This window comes from Ptiloglossa arizonensis, chromosome 8 (genome assembly GCF_051014685.1).
Source record: "Ptiloglossa arizonensis isolate GNS036 chromosome 8, iyPtiAriz1_principal, whole genome shotgun sequence".
NCBI lineage: Eukaryota > Metazoa > Arthropoda > Insecta > Hymenoptera > Colletidae > Ptiloglossa > Ptiloglossa arizonensis.
In genome coordinates this window covers 12597924-12618923 of record NC_135055.1, presented here as the reverse complement: position 1 = coordinate 12618923, position 21000 = coordinate 12597924, and the positions used below count along the sequence as shown (strand labels likewise).

General features: G+C 30.2%; 3 protein-coding genes, 5 long non-coding RNA genes and 1 other non-coding gene across 11 annotated transcripts; 2 read left to right on the top strand and 7 right to left on the bottom strand.

The window, feature by feature from the left end:
• Positions 1 to 1888: 1888 nt before the first annotated feature.
• On the bottom strand, positions 1889 to 2920 carry LOC143150393 (uncharacterized). The gene is made up of 2 exons (XR_012993042.1): positions 2830 to 2920; positions 1889 to 2176 (listed from the first exon to the last, which is right to left on the bottom strand). It is a non-coding gene; the product is annotated as an uncharacterized LOC143150393 (long non-coding RNA).
• A 410-nt stretch (positions 2921 to 3330) lies between these two features.
• LOC143150405 (uncharacterized) lies at positions 3331 to 5162 on the bottom strand. Of its 2 annotated transcripts, none has more exons than XR_012993046.1 (3): positions 5023 to 5162; positions 4203 to 4288; positions 3331 to 3780 (listed from the first exon to the last, which is right to left on the bottom strand). It is a non-coding gene; the product is annotated as an uncharacterized LOC143150405 (long non-coding RNA). The 2 variants fall into 2 exon arrangements; XR_012993047.1 differs by having other exon boundaries at positions 4203 to 4326; positions 5077 to 5159.
• Positions 5163 to 5887: 725 nt separating this feature from the next.
• Positions 5888 to 7670, bottom strand: LOC143150025 (uncharacterized). Its single transcript, XR_012992917.1, has 3 exons — positions 7576 to 7670; positions 7191 to 7317; positions 5888 to 6178 (listed from the first exon to the last, which is right to left on the bottom strand). It is a non-coding gene; the product is annotated as an uncharacterized LOC143150025 (long non-coding RNA).
• Positions 7671 to 7790: 120 nt separating this feature from the next.
• Positions 7791 to 9129, bottom strand: LOC143150024 (uncharacterized). The gene is made up of 2 exons (XM_076318012.1): positions 9001 to 9129; positions 7791 to 8111 (listed from the first exon to the last, which is right to left on the bottom strand). Exons 1-2 carry the CDS (start codon positions 9067 to 9069, stop codon positions 7953 to 7955), a joined length of 228 nt encoding a protein of 75 aa, XP_076174127.1. The 5' UTR covers positions 9070 to 9129; the 3' UTR covers positions 7791 to 7952.
• A 2475-nt stretch (positions 9130 to 11604) lies between these two features.
• Positions 11605 to 15185, bottom strand: LOC143150337 (uncharacterized). 2 transcript variants are annotated; one of them, XR_012993037.1, is made up of 4 exons: positions 14682 to 15185; positions 12695 to 13507; positions 12207 to 12574; positions 11605 to 11880 (listed from the first exon to the last, which is right to left on the bottom strand). It is a non-coding gene; the product is annotated as an uncharacterized LOC143150337 (long non-coding RNA). The 2 variants fall into 2 exon arrangements; XR_012993036.1 differs by having other exon boundaries at positions 12207 to 13065; positions 13247 to 13507.
• Positions 13793 to 13864, top strand: Trnae-uuc (transfer RNA glutamic acid (anticodon UUC)). Its single transcript has one exon. It is a non-coding gene; the product is annotated as a tRNA-Glu (tRNA).
• Positions 15186 to 15333: 148 nt separating the features above from the next.
• Positions 15334 to 16141, bottom strand: LOC143150338 (putative chitinase 10). The gene is made up of 2 exons (XM_076318519.1): positions 15917 to 16141; positions 15334 to 15650 (listed from the first exon to the last, which is right to left on the bottom strand). Exons 1-2 carry the CDS (start codon positions 15983 to 15985, stop codon positions 15489 to 15491), a joined length of 231 nt encoding a protein of 76 aa, XP_076174634.1. The 5' UTR covers positions 15986 to 16141; the 3' UTR covers positions 15334 to 15488.
• A 1019-nt stretch (positions 16142 to 17160) lies between these two features.
• LOC143150131 (cytochrome c oxidase assembly protein COX18, mitochondrial) lies at positions 17161 to 19197 on the bottom strand. The gene is made up of 7 exons (XM_076318176.1): positions 18584 to 19197; positions 18366 to 18503; positions 18057 to 18204; positions 17852 to 17976; positions 17670 to 17780; positions 17391 to 17580; positions 17161 to 17301 (listed from the first exon to the last, which is right to left on the bottom strand). Exons 1-6 carry the CDS (start codon positions 19106 to 19108, stop codon positions 17413 to 17415), a joined length of 1215 nt encoding a protein of 404 aa, XP_076174291.1. The 5' UTR covers positions 19109 to 19197; the 3' UTR covers positions 17161 to 17301; positions 17391 to 17412.
• Positions 17233 to 18373, top strand: LOC143150132 (uncharacterized). Its single transcript, XR_012992961.1, has 3 exons — positions 17233 to 17674; positions 17802 to 17959; positions 18072 to 18373. It is a non-coding gene; the product is annotated as an uncharacterized LOC143150132 (long non-coding RNA).
• Positions 19198 to 21000: the final 1803 nt, after the last annotated feature.

Here is a 21000-nt window from a genome sequence, read left to right as displayed (position 1 = left end):
ACCCTTGTTTAAAATTGCATTTGTCTTTATTGTTTATACCGTGTATCGTACAAATGTGAGATTAATATTGTAATTATAAACATTTGAAAAGAACGGTATGAACAAAAGTAGAAAATACGAAAATGGTAAAAACAGATTTGCAACAGTATGGACTAATGTGAATTTAAAACATATGGAAAAAGTAATGAAACATTTACAAAATTTCACTTGCAGCGATATACACGAAGATATGCACAATATAATTCGGAAAGATAAAGAACCATTCGGTCGAGCAAAAATTATTTATGCAAAATTTGTATTGTAGTTACTGCTTTACTCCGTTGTGCAACACTGAATACATAAAACGTTAACAGATAGATTCAATTGAAAGAGAAAACTCACCAGTCGGACCATTAATTGTAGAAGCTTGTTCAATACTGTAGTATTACCCCCTTCTCACTTGATTTATTAACACGTATGCTGTTCAATATACAACATTTAGGTTTTATTTTATCTTTCGCATTATTTTGAGAAGGACCTCGACAAAAATGCATCGACTAATAAAATTATATTCAAAAGTAAAGGGAACGATGACTACGTTATCATAATATCGTAATAAGAAACAAAATGACTGATGATGTTTCCGTTGAATGAAAATTTCACCAACAATAATAAATTGAAGATATTGTTTGAGTAAATTGTAAAATGAAATCTACGTTATAGAACGTTCTCACTTACGATAAATTGATTTTCCATCTGTTGCATAATTTTCAAATAAATCTCTCGTTAATAGCTTGCCGTTAAGAATATTATATATTCATATACCACAGGATTAAAACTTTTTAGCTCACAATTCGTATAAATCAGATACAGGTATAAATACACAAGAAGAAAGTACAGTTTCACTATCGACAATACCAAGTAGCAATTAAATCCTATATACTTACTACCTTCACCCTTTTAGCGGTGGAAACCAGCAAACAGCAACATAACACAAACAACAAAATCAATGGTGCAGACCTCATTCTTTTGCATATAAAACGGCTGATATATTTACTTCGTATTTTACACTGAAGCGTGAAAGCTGCGGAAGAAACAATAAAACAGTTCCTCAAGTTATTCGATATATCACCATCAGATGTCTGCTTGACATCCGAATGAAGATCGTCTCTGAACTGTAGCGCTACTCTTGCTAGCAGTAGCTAACACGCGTAAAGCATGTCGTTCAACCGCTTTTAAGGGTCACTCATAGCTAAATTAGCAATTGTCAGCGATACTCGTACGAGCAACAATGATAAACACGTTTAATACTACGATGAAAAAAGGAAATATATTTATAAAATACAATTACTTTGTGTAACCAAAAATCAAATCAATCCGTTGTTTCATTATTCGATAAGAATGGTTGAGAAGCCATTGATTTCTAAACGAATAAGTGAAAAATTAAAAGAAATGGTTATTAAAGAGCATCGCTATCGGTAATACGGCTATGCCTCCAGAATTCTACATAGTAGCGCGATCGTACTTCCGATGGATTAAATAATATTCGTTCCATTGATTAACATAATGGACAAAAATGTATGTCTCAATATTTTTTAAAATAATTGACACAAAAGTGAATATCGAAGTCTATATCTGCTACATTTGCTATATGTATCATTTAGAAATTTCAATTTGTATCACATTTTGCGATCCACTCACCATAAAAATCTGATTTTGATTAAACTTTTGCAATATATTAATATAGCAAGAGTTAATTTTTTTAAATCTGTACTCACTGAATTGTAATAAAACATGATACAGCAATCTGTACAATGCAATAGAATAAAGTTTTATCGTTGTGATAGGTTTGTAGATATGGATACTAGAAATGGAAAAATGAAATAACAATACAAAACGTTATTGGTATTGCGCTTAATTTTATTCGGTTATTACATTCGATCAAATCTTACGTAAGAAAAAAACACTTCGTAATTCAAATTCTTATTTTCTTTTTTGAGAAACGTACTGCATTAAAATTGGAAAATCGCGAATATATTTAATTGTGATGGCAATCATCACGGGGTCTGTAAGGATCGGTACAGTAACCACGAGCAGGATTGAATTCCGTTCTTGTGCGACATTTAAGGACCTGGCATGTACCATGTTCACAACTTAAGTATTTTGAACAGTCTGCCTTGTATGCTCTGAGATCTGCCTGAAATGAGTAAAGCATAATACATACAATCAGAATATCCCCTCCGTAGTCTCACAGGCCATTATCTGTAGAAATATCGGGGATAGCAAAAATATCCTCGCAGTAAAGGTGGCAATTGAAAGATGTGTGGAAAGATTATTAATATTACATTTATAGGTGTAAGTATTGTGACATCAGAATGTCGAAACAAACAGGATTAAAATGTTTATTCTAACCCCGTGCTGGGTCTCTTCTGTACAGTTCCACATATTACGCTCCACGCTCGATTTCCTATTGTTTAAAATATCTGGTACATCTGTCTTACATTTGGAACCACGTCTTCACTGTGCTATCAGAGTAAGGGATAATAAAACTATAATTAATGTATCAGCTGTGTTTACTACAAATTTAGACGAGTATTCGTCAAGTATCGAAATACAAGGAAATCGATCGTAGATTAGACTATCGAGTACTATAATTGCGTTAATATCAATCGATTTGTTGCCATTAACTTTTGTACATACTACAATGTCAGTTCATAACACGCGTTTCTTAATATTTTCTGTAAATTTCGACCGAAGTAGTATATTTTATGAATACTCAAACTTTGCAAAACGTAAGCATTCCACATCAATTATATTTTTTAATTATGTACAATAGAAAGAAATGCTTACTTGTGCTAGTCCAGAGAAGAGACAAACGATGCAAAGCATCAATCTGATGAAAATTGCGGAAAAATTCATTCTGGTAAGCGCAATTTCAGCAAATTACAATGATTGCTAAAATTTGACTGACTTGCTACTGAAAAAGAACACTATATATACCTGTTTTCTCTATATAGTTAGTTATAAGTTATCTCTGTCTTCCGATAAGTATACCTAATCATCAAAGCTCAAGTATGAGCTTACTGTAAGATTATAATAAGATTATAAATAAGATATGTCCTATATAGATAAGTTATGTAAACAACATTTATATTTATATGCACGGAACTCACACAAGCGTCTAAAAATATTAAAATAACACGTACGATATCCGTTTACCGCGTAAAATCTTACCTAAAATTTTGTAATGTTTTACTACCGTTTTAGGAATATTTATTTCAATCCAATGTAATTTGGTAACGTTACATAAACTAAATTAACAAACCTTGGTAAAGCAAATGCATTACAGAGTCAGTATTTAATAAAATTTATACAATGAACAATTTCTTTACAATAAACGAAATAGTAGTGCGATACATTCAATTCCTTAAATTCCTACTGCAGGAAGGAACACAAATAATTGTTATAAATTCGATACAATCAATCATTGACGTCCATTTATTAATATGATTTTGTATTTTGAGAATTGAAGTGTGTTTTTGCTGATTCACAGAAGTACTCTTAACAAAGGGATCATTTAATTCGTAGAGTTTACACTTTATTCTTTATAACTTCTTTATATATTATAAATGGTGCATATATTTAACCATGATGACAATCATGACGGGGTCTGTAAGTATAGTCACAGGCACCGATACGAGGATTAAATTCCCTTCCTGAACCACAGTTCATGACGAAGCATCTACCATGGTCACAATTTAAGTATTTTGAACAGTCTGCCTTGTATGGTCTGAGGTCTGCCTGAAATGAGTAAAGCATAATACATACAATCAGAATATCCCCTCTGTAGTCTCACAGACCATTATCTGCAGAAATATCGGGGATAACAAAAAGATTGTTACTATTAGAGATTATTATATAATGCACGCAGTATGACTGTCAAGTCCCCTCCCCCATCCTAGGGAGAGAAACCCATTTCAATTTCTCACTGGAATACTATAAAAATTTGAGCAATTCTAAACAGTTCCAGTCATCTCTAACAACACTTGTCGACAACGTTCTTTTTATTTTTCAAAATTACAGAGTGATTAAACTAAGATTGTTTCACACAAAAACTTTAAATACGATATTATTGTACGTAAAGACTTCTAAAACTTTGTAAAATGTTAGCATTCTAAATGAATGATATTTTTTAATTATATACAGTTGAAGAAAATACTTACTTGTGCTAGTCCAAAGAAGAGGCAAACGATGCAAAGCATCATACTGACCGAGATTGCGAAGAAATTCATGCTGGTGGATGCAATTTCTACAAATCACAACGATTGCTTTAAGTTGACTGATTTTCTACAGGAAAAAATCACTCTTATATACCCACTTTCTCAATAATAATAAATATGTATGTTACTTCAATATACATTTGTTCTGATTTAATATACAGACAAGATACTTAAAAAATATTTGCATTTACTTGCTATCTGAGAAATATTAGAAAAACATTAAAGAAAAGCAGTGGAAAGTTGACAAAAGAATCACACTGTTGAATTAGAACTGTAAATCAGCTAACAAAACAGGTTTAAAGTTTTCTACTTGTCTAAAAGAAAAAAAATTTCAAATATTTGTGGAAAATCTAGACGTCATCTCTGCAACTAACTATTTTATATGGAAAACAGTTAAAAACATTAAAAAACCTATTAAACAGATACCACTATGGATAACCAACAATGGTTGGACAAAGAATCCTAAAGAACAAGCAGAATGTCTGCTGAATATCTTTATAAATTACACAAAATGAGATGTTACATTATTTATATATAACGTTTAATGAATGTAAAATTAAACTTAATGAAATACCCTTGTTTAAAATTGCATTTGCCTCTACTGTACCATATAAATATGAAATTAATACTGTACTTATAATCATTTCAAAGAAACGGTAAAAACAAATATAGAAAATACGATAAAAGTAAAAATAGATTTGTATTTGTATAGACTAATGTGAATTTAATACGTATACAAAATGTAATATTTCCATAGTTTCACCTTGAAACGGCATGTATAAAAATATGTACAATATGATTAAGAAACATAAGTTACTATTCACTCGGCAAACAGGTCGACTGCGTAGCCGTAAATACTGCCGCGAACGTGAACGTAAACACCGAGAATCGTAGTACGCTTCTTGCGTGAGTTCGTTCACGCAATGATAGATCGTAGCTTTCCAGAAACAGCGCTCCCGATAATTCTTAATATGCGTTTCGTTAACACGGTTACGTCAAACTTTATTTCTTCGATGAACGACGATCACTATTGATGACCTCAACAATAGGTTTGGAATTTTAATGTAATAGAATTTTATACAAATAAATTAGGATTTCGTTCAAGTTTACTGGTGGATATGTCGATACAGCAATTACTACGTTGAAATTAATTTAATACTATATTAATAAAAATAAAATCAATACCATTCACTGATAAACTTATTAATGTAGTAGGAGATTAGAATTGGTAAAAAAAGAAGAGGAATATAAATAATTTCTCTAATAATAATTATTATGAATCGACCGAAAACTTTCACGCAATCTTTTCTGGAAAGGCTCACTACTACAATACATACATTAGCATTGGAAAACATCCACAGCGAGTATGGTAAACTACAGTTCTCCTCCCTATTTCTTGTAAAAAGACATTGCTTTGCTCAATGACAACATAGAAAGGGACGTTTACTATTCCCGTCATCTCCAACAGAATTGTTCGAAGGAACTGTGATCTTCGTGAACTATATTCACCAAATTGTAACAATTCGTGGTACAGTAATCTGTACAATGCAATAGAATAAAGTTTTATTGTTGTGCAGATATGTATACTAGAAATGGAAAAATGAAATAACAATACAAAACATTATTGGTATTGCACTTAATTTTATTCGGTTATTACATTCGATCAAATCTTATGGAAAAAAAGAACATTTCTTAATTCAAATCCTTATTTCCTTTTTTGAGAAACGTACTGCATTAAAATTGGAAAATGCGGAATATATTTAATTGTGATGGCAATCATGACGGGGTCTGTAAGGATAATCACAGGCATGGATATGAGGATTAAATTCCGTTCCTGCACCACAGCTCATGACGAAGCATCTATTATGGTCACAATTTTTGAATTTTGAACAGTCTGGCTTGTATACTTTGAGGTCTGCCTGAAATGAGTAAAGCATAATACATACAATCAGAATATTTCTTCTGTAGTCTCACAGACCATTACTGTAGAAATATCGGGGATAACAAAAAGATTGTTACTATTACAGATTATTACATAATGCACGCAGTATAGCTGTCAAGTCCCCTCCACCAACCTAGGGAGAGAAACCCATCTTAATTTCTCACTGGAATACCATAAAAATTTGAGCAATTCTAAACAGTTCCAGTCATCTCTAACAACACTTGTCGACCACATTCTTTTTATTTTTCAAAATTTACGGAGTAATTAAACTAATATTGTTTCACACAAAAACTTTGAATACGATACTATTGTACGTAAAGACCTCGTCCGTAATATATTAAGTTCGTTTACAAACCCTGCTTTCAACACTTAGCTGACTGTTAATTATTCCAACCCGACTAGGCTAGTCGAGTATCGCAATTACTAATATCCTCGCAGTAAAGGTGGCAATTAAAAGATGTGTGGACCGATTATTAATATTACATTTATAGGTGTAAGTTTTGTGACATCAGAATGTCAAAACAAACAAGATTAAAATGTTTATTCTAACCCCATGCTCGGTCTCTTGTGTGCAGTTCCAAATATTACACTCCACGCTCGGTTTCCTATCGTTTAAAATATCTGGCACATCTATCGTACGTTTGGAACCACGTCTTCAACGTGCTACCAGAGTAAGGGATAATAAAACTATAATTATGGTATCGGCTGTGTTTGCTACAAATTCAGGTGAGTATTCGTCAAGTAACAAAATATAAGGGGATCAATCGTAGATTAGACTATCGAGTACTATAATTGCGTTAATATCAATCGATTTATTGCCATTAATTTTTATACATACTGCAATGTCAGTTCATAACACGTGTTTCTTCATATTTTTTGCGAATTTCGACCGAAGTAGTATATCTTATGAATACTCGAAACTTTGCAAAACGTAAGCATTCTACATCAATAATATTTTTTAATTATGTACAATAGAAAGAAATGCTTACTTGTGCTAGTCCAGAGAAGAGGCAAGCGATGCAGAGCATCAAACTGACGACGATTGCGGAGAAATTCATTCTGGCAGACGTAATTTTGGCAAATTGCAATGATTGCTAAAATTTGACTGACTTGCTACTGAAAAAGAACACTATATATACCTGTTTTCTCTATAATAATAAGATATAAATAAATCATGTCTACCGATAAGTATACGTAATCATCAAAGCTCAAGTATGAGCTTACTGTAAGATTTTAATAAGATTATAAATAAGATATGTCCTATATAGATAAATTATGAAAACAACATTTATATTTATATGCACGAAACTCACACAAGCGTCTAAAAATATTAAAATAACACGTACGATATCCGTTTACCGCGTAAAATCTTACCTGAACATTTATTTCAATCCAATCTAATGTGGTAACGTAACATAAACTAAATTAACAAAACTTGGTAAAGCAAATGCATTACAGAGACAGTATTTAATAAAATTTATACAATGAACAATTTCTTTACAATAAACGAAATAGTAGTGCGATACATTCAATTCCTTAAATTCCTACTGCAGGAAGGAACACAAATAATTGTTATAAATTCGATACAATCAATCATTGACGTCCATTTATTAATATGATTTTGTATTTTGAGAATTGAAGTGTGTTTTTGCTGATTCACAGAAGTACTCTTAACAAAGGGATCATTTAATTCGTAGAGTTTACACTTTATTTTTTATAACTTCTTTATATATTATAAATGGTGCATATATTTAACCATGATGGCAATCATGACGGGGTCTGTAAGGATAGTCACAGACACCGATACGAGGATTAAATTCCGTTCCTGGACCACAGCTCATGACGAAGCATCTACCACGGTCACAATTTAAGTATTTTGAACAGTCTGCCTTGTATAGTCTGAGGTCTGCCTGAAATGATTAAGTACAATAAACATACAATAAAAATATCCCCTTGTAGTCATATTTTCTGTAGAAATATTGAGAATAACAAAAGATTGATGATCTGTAAATTTGTGGTATTGCATTATCGAAAACATAATTATTGGAAAACACTTCTTTGATGACTTTTTAACACTACAGTGTTTTATGAAACTTCTTAACGAATTAAAATGTAATAAAATGTATCTCTCGATAAAAAGTCAACCATGTAGATTCGATGAAACAATCTCCGTGACATTTTACCTAAATACATGTTTATTTCTAACATAAGTAGAAAATTTAGTAACAGGTGGATAGAAGGCGAATAAATATATTGTCTGTCATCCATAGGGATTTATTGAACACGAAGTTATGAGAAATAGTATAAAAAAATGAAGTGAAAAGTAAATATTAGTAAATGAAAATCATTTTAAATATAATACTTGGTAAAATAATTTCTAACTTCCAAAACGTTCAATTCAATTCCGCATTATGCTATCTACTGTATCACCACTATATTATCGTTTTTCGTTATAATAGTGAACAAAAATTTTACTATCAGTTCTCATTTTAAAGTAATTCATAATTTTCCTCCTTTTAATTCATAGGCATATCTCACAGTCTGTAAATAGCTAATATTTTATTTAGACGCAATGCTTGTCTCGTTACACTAGACGTACGAAATTAAGTTACATATGCCACTTTTTACTATTATATTAATTTTTATAGGTATTGCAGTATTTGATCTTAACACACCTTACTTAATAATGTCTGTAAATTTCAAACGAAGTAGTCTGTTGTATAAATACTTGAAACTTTGCAAAACGTGAGCATTGGCATTATATATTTTAATTATGTGTGATATAAAAAAAATACTTACATTTGCCAATCCAGAGAAGAGGGAAACGATGCAAAGCATCATACTGACCAAGATTACGAAGAAATTCATACTGGAGGATATAATTTCTAGAAATCACAATGATTGCTTAAGTTTGACTGATTTTCAACGCGAAAAAATCCCTTTTATATACCAGTTTTTCACTAACGATAAGGTAACCATATAACATTTTTTCCGATAAGTATGCATTGTCATTGAAGGATAATTGTTTACTATTTCATGCACAGATAAGATATGTATAATATGTTGCATGAAACGCATACACGAATCTAAAAAATATTAGAAAAATAGTAAACTAACATGTACGATATCCATTTACCGTGTAAAAACTTATCTGAAATTTTGTAATGTTTTACTACCATTTTAAAAATATTTATTTCAATTCAATGTAATGTAGTAACATAACGTAAATTACATTAACAGAACTTGGTAAAGCAAACGCAGTACAGAGACAGTATTTAATAAAATTTTCACAATTAACAAATTCTTCACAATAAACGAATCAATGGCGGAGTACATTAAATTCCTACTGCAGTAAAGAAAACAAACAATTTTTGTAAATACGATACAATTAATCATTGACATCTATCTGTTGATATGAAATTACAATTTGGGAATTGAAGTGCTTTTCTGATTTATAGGAAAACTCTTAACAAAGGGATCATTTAATTCGTAAAGTTTACATCTCATTCTTTACTCCTTTAAATATTTTAAATCATAGTTGATATCCATTTGTAATAATACTAGCCATTAAACCAAGTAACATTTACGCTTTTATACTCGGATGTGTGGCAAAAGACAAACATAATTCCCCTTTTCGAAAATTGACTATATTCAAACGACTCCACGGGGTTTAATACTTTTTTGTTGCAATTTCTTTTACAATAAATTTGGAAACAAAAGTCTCCCTTTACAACGACCCTAAAAATTTTTATACGGTTTTCCATAGCGAGAATGGTGTACAGTTGGATTTAAACCTTTTGTGTGTGAGTGTGACCTCATACATTAATTACAGAAAACGATGAATAAACAAATCATTTCCACTAAACAATTTTACGTATAATTGGTCGATAAGGACAGAAACAAAAAGGTCGAACGTTTAAAGAGCAGGTTTAACTCATATTAAACTACTCACCACTCAAAATAGTGACAATATCTTTTTGAGATATACAACTATTGCATGTGATAAGTATGTTAGAAGGTCTTACTTCGACCTTTTCGTTAATTGGTCTTCCGATAACAGGCTTTCTGCGACAGAGAATTTCCACGCCCGAAATCTATAGATAAAGAAATTTTATTGCGTTTAATTTCATTAATTCAGAAGTAAGTTCTCTTTATTGATTTTGAACGATTGAATTTTCTAATCATTGAATATATAATATTACTGAAAAAATGGCAGTGAGCAAATTAAGTGCTCGCAGAACGTTTGTAAACACAAATAATTAAATTATATTTACTAGACTATGTATATTATAAATAATGTTATACAGAACAAGAGATGACAAAAACAGAAGTTGCACGTTGGCATAATTTTCTTGAATTAAAATTCATATTACGTTTAATTTCACATAACGAAGTATCTCGTTGGCAATTAATTAAAAAAAAATATGGAACATGATTATCAGGATTTTGGAGGGGATTTAAAGATGATATTATTAGTCTTTTAATGCTTAGGTGTTTTCAATGTCGTAGTCAACTTACTTGTTTTTTGTTGTACTGACACGTATATGTAGTTTATAAGTTATTTAAAATACAACAACATGGAAGTAATCGTTACATTTATGAATGAATGTTCTTAATTAAATTTCCTAATAATATATCACCCATCGTTACAGGTTTTATTGATATCATGGGTGCATATCAATTGAAATTTTAATGTACGTCAATACAAGAAAGTTATAATTAGTTTATCCGTATTTTTCTGCATCAAAAATGTTTGTTCCCCGCCCCTTTAGACTCGTAAGGTGTCTCCTATTTCTAAAAATGCTAGGTTACATGGAATTTGTATAGTAAAGATATTACTGTACCTACAATGGATTGTGTTAACCAAACAGAGATTATCTTTATAGAGTATCTCTTTTCTGGCTGAAGCATTCATTCACAACGATAAATATTAACTACTATAAGAATTTAGTATAGATACTTATGACATTAAACCAATATTATGACAATTAATACATTGTAGTGTAAATATTGCATAGTTTTGAGAATGTTATTATTACTCGAATTAGAAATAATTTAAAGCATAAAGGTACACAATTCTACTCAAATAAGTTAAAAAGTTTATAAAACTTAGCTGCGAAAAACTTGTAGCGTTCGTAAAATTTCAAGAAAATCGTTATAGAATAGAAAAAGTTATTATTATGGTTTTGTAATTTTATCTATTTATAAAAGCGTATAAAATAATCAATGTCAGAAAACTGAGTAATCCAGTATCCGAAATTTTTCTTAAATGTTCCTAATCCCAATATTAGTTCAGATAATGGAACTTCTACTTTACTGTACATTCATTGCAAATCGATAGAGACTATTGCGTACACGTTTAGATAGAACATTCACAATTATGATTAGAATGTGAAACATCGATGGTGCTTAAAATAAATTTTATTCAATTGTTACATTTCGTCAGACATATTCTGGAACGGGTATAAATGTTGAATTCAGTTTCTCATGTTCGATGGGACGATATTCGTTTAATTATTGGTTGAGTCGTTTACAATCTGTACGGGGAGCACGTGGAATATCACATATGCCGATTACAGGATTGAACTCGAATCCTTGCCGACAATTATAGGAAATACAAATACCGTTATTACATTCCATGTACTTTGAACAGTCAGCCGGATCCAGTTTGATTTCTGCCTGAAATGATTGCAAACATAATATGCATCAGTACTTATTTTCATTCAACTAAAAAATGTTGTTCCATTAATTGGTAATTATATGTCTCTTAGAATCTAACAGTCTATCCAGAGATAGAGAATCGAGTATCATTTGTCACTCTTTACCACCACATTAATTTTGAATATTGTAATAGTTTACGTACAACAAGTTTCACTCGATGATAACTACATACTTGGAACGAAATAGTCTACCCTTTACTTTCGATACACTTTACAATACAAACTGATTTGAAATCCTCTACATTCTTCTAATTACAAACAATGCAAGTTAATATATATACTTACTGCTGATCCTGATCCGGAGAAAAGAGAAGCGATGCAGAGCACCATGCACACAAAGAATGCGAAGAAATTCATCTTGACCAACGTGATTTCCACAGATAAATTTGTCGAGTTCAACTGCTTCTTTTACCAAAAAAATCATCCTTATATATACATCTAATTTGGAGATAAGTACCTACGTTTTCCGCGTTTAAATTCCTATCTTATCTTGAATTCAATAGTGTAACATACATGACACATGCCACATCCACCAAATTTAAGCTACTTATGAACAATTTAAATATTATGTGTTTGCTTTGTCTACAAATCAAAGGTGGTTCTTAATCCCCTATTAAGAACTTTTGAGAAAATTGATCTCTTTATTGTATTTCCTAAAAAAATATATATATTAAATATTACGAAACCTATGACACATTTCAGTAAAAAGCAAGTAGCACAAATTCACAAAGCCATGTTTCTGAGAATTATTGATACGATATCTTGGGAATTACTGGAACTATCGAAATACAATTTCGTGTTGATATTACGTAGATGAGTGTTTTATCGGTTTAAACAGATATCGAACGATATCTTTAAATCTTCTAGTCTGTCAATCTTCTCAATGTTCAAAAATATTGGGACAATATCGAAATTCTTTTTAAATTGTCGCCATTTTGTTAAATTGTACTTTCTATATTTTGATTCCAATAGAGACGATTGTTGTCTACGACACATTCGTTTGGACAGAGGATACATCGCAACTTAGAACACCTATAATATTTTTCTCACTCGTCTATTTTACGAAATTGGAAACAAATTACTGTAATTAGATGTTTATCCATCTCGAAATAGAACAGTTCTAGTGCTTTTGTTGTCTGCAGATCTAAATATAATATAAACCATTATTTCATACATTTATACTTTAAATAAAACTATTTAACACCTTATTTGTATGTCACATGTAAAAGTCGCAAGAAGCAAACTTTGACTTCTGCAAGGTTACCACAGAAAGGAGGATGCACCGTTTAAAACGAAAAAAAAGTATCAAGAATATTAACATTGACCTGTAGGCTACATGTTGTTCACACACGTCATCAGAATTTTCCGAAAAAGATTGATCATTTGTAAAAAAGAATAGCACTTTCTTAGGCAATTTGTTCGTGTCCATTTTTCTAATTCTACTGATAACTTAATGAAGGAGCTTAACCGATGAAAATGATAGTAATTCGAAAACGAAAATCACAATGACTTATTGATAACGATGTGAAAACTTTCCAATCTTCCTTTTGATTAAGTATTTACAAAATTAGCGATGGTATATTTATCTGAAATATACAAAATATGTATTATTAGTATAAATTAAAATCTCAGAAACACAAATATTAGGGACAACCATAAGAAGAATGGCAAAACTAGCGTCTGAATGCTAACATCGCTGAAACTAAGAAAACATAAATTGTGATTTATTTTTTGTACTTATATTAATTTTCTTTATATTACATTTTAATGCATGTAACGTATAAATGGCCGCAAATTGTTTTAATATTCAAATTAAATAAAACTGTAATTCTTAAATAAAACCTTGTTATAAGGAAGATGTTAACAAGTCATCCGGTATGGTCTAGTGGCTAGGATGCTTGGCTTTCACCCAAGAGGCCCGGGTTCGATTCCCGGTACCGGAAAATTTCTTTTTTTACAAAATATTTATTTAATTCTCAATTAAAACAAATTAGAATTATATTCGCCTACGTTAAATCGAAAAGAAAAATTCGTAGTTTAATAAAAACGTATAGTGAATGAAATACAGATAACGAAATTTTATTTTCAGTATATTACACATCAAGATAAATAAAAGATTAAAAAGTACATTCAATTTTTTCATAGCTTATCATATTGGAAAGGTAAAAATACAATTCGTGTAGAATTATAATTAAAAAACATTACATATAATAAAAGACAATTAAGTAACAAACATAGTTACATTTCCCAAGTAGATAATTTCTTTTTGTACGATAATAAGAAGAAAATAAATAGGAAAAATGATGAAGAATGAAATAAATATGCGAAATATACACGAAAATTGATTGCCAATCGATAATAATGGAAATATTGTTTAAGTAACAGGAAATAATATAAATTGTATGTAAATACTAAAAAGTAGTCTAAACATAGATCAGAAAATGAAGACAATATTGATATCCGATATTAAAAGCTGAAAGTAGAACAGATAAGTAAACATATGAATATTCGGAAATGGAGCATTATTTCACTCGTTCTTGTTATTGTAATTATGTAGAAATCTTTCATAAGTAATATTTATCGAGTTTGAGTTTATTACACAAATTAATATCTTTTTTCAAATAAGTATATGAATCAAGTGTGAAGAAACTTAAATACATTTTAGTTTTTAATTTGTACAAACTAGAAACGTTTAAATGCACACAAAATTTTAACTACAAGATCAATAATAGTCAACAACAAATCGATCTTTATACTTACCATTATATGACACAAACAAGAATAAAACATGATAAATCACCCACCGAGACCACCGTCATTTTTCATACGAAGACAATGATTTATTAATTGTATCACATCACATATTATAATGGTAATGTAATTATCACGTTTAAATCGTATAAGTCACGCTTTCAATTGATGAAATAGTAAAACGATTTTATCAAGTTATTCAATGCACATTATCTGTTATCAATTCGATACCAAGTCAAAGGTCGTCGCTATGATTTAGCAATTCGCCTCTTGTAAGCAATAGTCAAAGTGCATAAAGTATTGAATGTCGTTCAAATAGCGTGTAAGGTTACTTGTATGTAATTAAGTTCAATACTAGTTACGAATAAACTTACTTACAAAGGAGATCAATATACGATTATAAAGATAACAATTGCAAACCAGCACAATTATTACTTGAAAATATAGTATAGTACTAGTGATAAACATTATTTATTTATAATTTATTAATGATACTTATTTTAGTAGTCTATCGACGATTCAATTATAAAGTTCATACCTGTTTAATGTGAGAGAGTGTATAATTTCTTACATAAAATTATACATTTTCAAGAAATATTACAAACACGATTTCTATTTAAAAGGTTCACAGTCGCAGTAATAATTCGAAACATTAATGATATGAATTCAACATATACTTTATTTCATTACTCAATCTCTCTAAAAATAATTCCAAAAGGAACAATGGTTTGATTCACTTTCTCACTGTCTTGCTTATATAGCCCTATACTGCAGAAATACGATGCTGATTTAATATGATTAATTTATTTCCCAATATTATCCACGATTCCCACATTCCCTACGGTTTTGCAGAGGGTAATCACAAGTTCCGATGCTTGGATTAAATTCCGTTCCACGACCACACGATAAAACGAAACACCCGCTACCATCACATTGCTGATACTTGGAGCAATCACCTGGATAAGGAATTACTTCTCCCTGAAATATTCAAATATGATGTATATAAACACTTATTTTAAATTAATTTACACATGTTTTTTAATCACGTAAATCAAGTATCAATTGAGATTATCAATGGATTTTCATTAATACAATAGTTAATCAATTTTAATATTTTAATTAATAGTAGTTCTATACTTCAAATAACATTGTTTGTCTTGTAATCACTACAAAATTTATAATATAAAATTATTGAAATGTTCATTGTATTTGTACAATTATGGGTGTTACAAGAAAATACTTACAAATGTTGATCCACAGAAAAATAAACTAATGCAAATAATTGCACATAACAAAATTGTAGAGGGCTTCATATTGACTGTATCTTCCTCTGTAAATCCGTTCTTCAAATCTCGAGTGTCTTCTTTATTGAAGAAATAAATTTTATATCTGTATCTTCTAAGTACAGTAAAACCTCGTTATATGATCGCCACTCGAAACCGGGCAGAGCTTTATAGCGTGTACAGTGCGTGAGATTCGGTCGCTTTTATATTTTACCGACAGTAGCAGTTGGTAGTCAAAGAAAAGGATAGCGAATGAGAATGAATAAGAAAGAATGAACGATGATCGAAGAAAAGGACGGCGTATGAGAAAGAATGAGTTCAAACGAGGAAGAAAGAAGAGCAAATCCGAGAAATTTAGAATAAGATGTATCATAGATTTTTCGTCTGTTGATTGAACGGAAATGTTAACTTTTGAGTCGTTTTGCAGAAAATTGATCATTTTTCGCATGAGCAATGGTAACTGCTAAGGGCAACAATGCTCACCGTTTCAGGTAAACGAATGAAGTTTCGAGTACAAGTGATACGTACGGTCAAATGATCAAAATAACGATCTCTTTAAAGATAGGATTTCCTATATGCACAATATCTTGTTCTTTTGTTATAACAACGTGTACTTCCACCTATGTTCTCTCGTTCTCTGTAATGGTAATACAATAAACGCGCACATTTGACGCTTTTAGACCATGTTGTTCATTTATTCTAAAACTGTCTTTATGTAGAAATATTATTATAAAATTATATATTTTAGGTGCTCAAGTTTGTTAAGTGTATTTTTGTATTATTGCATTTTTCTTCTAATTTATAATACACAGTTCTAAATTTATCGTCGATGCCTATAAACTATAGTGCAGATGAATTACCTGTATAACAAATAAACTGTTCTTGTGATTTATCAGAAACGATTGTAAAAGAAAATAAAAGTTATTAATGTTAAAATAACTACAAATTTTCTAAATCACATCGCATTGAGTCTTATTTTCGTCAGAAAAATAATATACTAGAAATATTAATATACTAGAAATATTTTCATAGAAATGAAACCAAAAGTTATAAATTTTCATTTTAATGGAAAAATGTGGTCTTTAAATATCAACAGACTTATAAAGATAGCCACCAGCACGTGTTCTATTTGACGCTTCCTGGTTCTGGAGGGGATTTTTCCGGTTGGTGGGGATAGGAATCATAGAACGAATAAAATCTGGCGATCGTGTGTACAACAAGAATTTATTATATAAACAAGGAACGTGATTGAACATGTTATCTGGAAACAAATTTTTTAGAGTGACTTCATTCCTGTTTTCATCATCAGTATCTTGTGCAAGGCTACATTTTTTACAACCTCCGTGCTACAAAGAATGCAAGATCAAAGTCACAGATCCAAATATGTATTTTGATTAGTTTCTTTTTTACTTAGTTCATTTATAGTTATACTTACGTTACTGGTTAATCGCATTTTCTTATAAATGTAGTCTCTTTTTTAATTTCTCATACAATGTTGCATATGGATGTTGCAATTCCAAATTCACTTTAGATATTCTTCCTAGTCTACGAATCTTTGGAGACAGTAATAGAAGAATTTGACTAAGTGTACAGAAACGATTAGCGGTCCAGAACAAAATCACACTCTATAAGATATATTTTACAAACTTTAATATAAGAAGAAGTTGGAAGAAAGTAAACTGATTATTTCAATTTTCTTGTGTGTACAACTTACTGATGGTAAATATGCTAGTATGGGCACTAAGCAAACAGTTAATATTCTAATGAAATTCATATATATTCTTGAAAGTCTTGTATAATCTTTACCATAAATTGTATAGTTAATCTGAAAAATAATTTTTTTAAGACAAATGTATTCATATTTAAAAAGGAGGACATAAATGTTTATATACATACTTCTATCATGGCAAAGCTAAGAAGCCCAAATAATATGGGTAATATATATAAATGATCTATCTCTGTAAGATTTTTCATCCATCCAAAACCACCAGTAGTGAACTGAAGGTAATCTTCATGGGCAACTAATATAAAATATTTTAGAAGTTTAAAATCTTACAGATCCTAAGTCAAGAGTAGCAAACATAAGAAACATTGTACTTACAATCGTTTGTTTTAGGTAACATGAAACAAAAATTTCTTAAAGATAATGATAAACCTAACCATATTGGTGCTTCTAACATGAATATTACCCAAACTTTTGCTGGATGACAATTGTCTCTAATTATTAATTCTTTCCACTTTCTTCTTACCTGTCATAAAGAACAAATATTTTACAATTTACACTAACCTAAATAGAAAATTATAGTACAAAATATTTCTAAATTTAGTTTCTAATTGTGTACAAAATAACTTATATGTTTAATCATTATGTTAATGTATTAATAAATAAATAAAGAGAAAATAAACCTACATTGGTTCTATAAACACGTTTTGCATGTGCTGCAGACCATTTTGAAGTTGTTACGTTCTTTGTTACCATCCTTTTCCAGTGTTCTGTAGTTTCTTTCATTTCATCTCGTATATTTTTGATATTAGCTATAACCTGATGCTAAAAAATGATCATTAATGAAATGGAACGGATTCTCCCAAGGTAAATGTATAATTGTTTTAATGAGGCATAATACTTACTTGATGTACAGCGAGTGGAAAAGTAAATATTCTTGTACAAAATGTTGCAAGAATAATAGTTGCCCACCATGGTAATCCTGTATATTGATGCAATGTTCTCAAAGCATCCATGATGCATTCTACAAAAGAACTTTCAGATATATGTTTGATAATGCCATTGTTATACAAAGCAACTCGATCTGCCGTTGCAGATGCCAAATTTGAATATTGCCTAATATTATTTACTGTAACAGGATAATAACTGACAGAATTTGTTCTGGCTAATATTGTATTGTTTTTACAACACAATGGTCCATTAGGTATGGGAATATGCGTTTGTTGACATAAAAGAGTTTCTTGTGTTTTTGACGAATTCTGCCGATTCGAAATGTAACTGGACAACACTTTATTTTCAGAAAATAAATATGTGTTTAAATTTCGATAAGAAATATTACTAAAGTGATCAATAGAATGGTAATACTTAACAAAAGCAAGGCTGTTGTGTTTAAAATCGAGTACAAGTTTTTGAAATATTCGTGTAATCATCTTGTTAACAAAGAATAAGATTAACACTTATAATAAAAAGATCAGAAATATTTATTCGATGTCTGAATGTACATGCGTATAATTATAATGTATAGGTTAGTTTCACAGTTAACCTCATTTTTCTAGTCTATACACAAAATTCCTGCTGAACATTATTTAATAATTACAAAAGTTCATTTTTTATGGTCATAAATAAATAACGATGAGTTTCTTTGAATATATTTATTTGTAAAAGGTACAGTCAAAATTTTACATTATTTTCAAGAATATTTGTAATAGAGAATCTGTGAGATACAACATTTTATTCAAAAGTTTTAAATTATTAACATTCGTTATTATATTTTTGTTGTCATAGTATGATTTTACTACCATTAAGCATGAAAAATAAAAAAGGGCCAATTTTTCCAAAATAATATCACAAGCAGAAGTGACCATCAGTACCCTCTGTGAATATCTCGAGTTAACATCACAAATAAGATGGAAGATAGACCTTGCAGGTAATACTTTTTTGTGTCACACAAATTTACCACTTCCTTGTCACTTCCAATATTATTAATCCAGATATTTTAACGCTATTACGTGTAAGCATTAAAACTAAACAACAAGAATTAATTATTGTGAATAGCGTAAGTATTGAGAAATATAAATATCAATTTCATAAATTGTTAGTAATTCTGAAGATACTCTTCTGTTTAAAAATTGTGATTGTGAAAACTATGTCCAACCAAAGTTGGTAAAGCCTATTTCAGCGTCATCAGTCATCTTTCTCTTCAATCGGGCTCGCTAAAAGAAAACGGGACTAACTAACTAGAAGGAGGATTTTATTCCTGATGGAATTATTAGAAACATCAGTCGCAAAAACAACTTAAGATTAAATTTTCTTGCAATTGCTGAAGACTTAGAGTCTAGGGTTCTACTGATTCCGAATACTCGATGATTCGATGAAAAGAAAATAGATCAAATTGTAGAATTATTCTGGGTCGATCTCTCTCGTTTTGATAAAAACTAGAAGGTAGAGTATATACATTTAGTATATACAGGGTGTCCCTAAAAGATATGTATAACCATATCAGGTGACTCTTTATGAAATAATTCTTTCATATTTTTTCATGAGAAATCATCTGATGTCCACTTGTACATATCTTTCAGAGACATCCTGTATCTAACAGTGATATAGATAAGTCAGAGGTGCAACACGTTCCATCGTTATGCAATCGGATACCATAATCTGCAAAACTACGTGACCGACTTCGATGGTTCAGGTGAATGTACATAGTTCTTAGAGTTTTTAAACGAAGAGGTCGCTCTAAAATCATTGATATTTTACACGATCGGTATTTCAGATCTTATGACCCAATTCTCACAAGGTAAAATGGCTATTCTATATTTTGTTTGTATGTAGAGCACCACCTCCCCCTCCTTGGTCGTGTGACATATTCTTTTACGTAGTAGATATATCTATTCCATTTTTCATTCAGGTCGTTATCATTTGTGATTATTGTACCTCGTTTAATATTCGATGATAGTACTTAACTGTGCTACACAGTTTATCATAAGTAATCAAATATAGTATTTTTCTTGTATGTTGAAATTGCATTCATTAATGTTCGAGAATATATGCTGGAGATATTTATAGTTAAATATTTGGAAAGAAAGTTTTGCAAGAGAGTCGACAAAATCTTAGACATTTTTAAGGGAGAAAATGAAATAATATTGTACCTGATCTAGTTAGGAATTTATGGCTGGTAGATTAGAAAAAGTTCTTCAACAAAAAGATCATTCTTGTATCCAATAGTTGTATTTTAATAATTGTATACGAACATTTTTGTTTCAAAGAAATATTCTTTTGCGAAGTTTTAATTATTATCAACTTCTGAAGCTTACGGATAGTA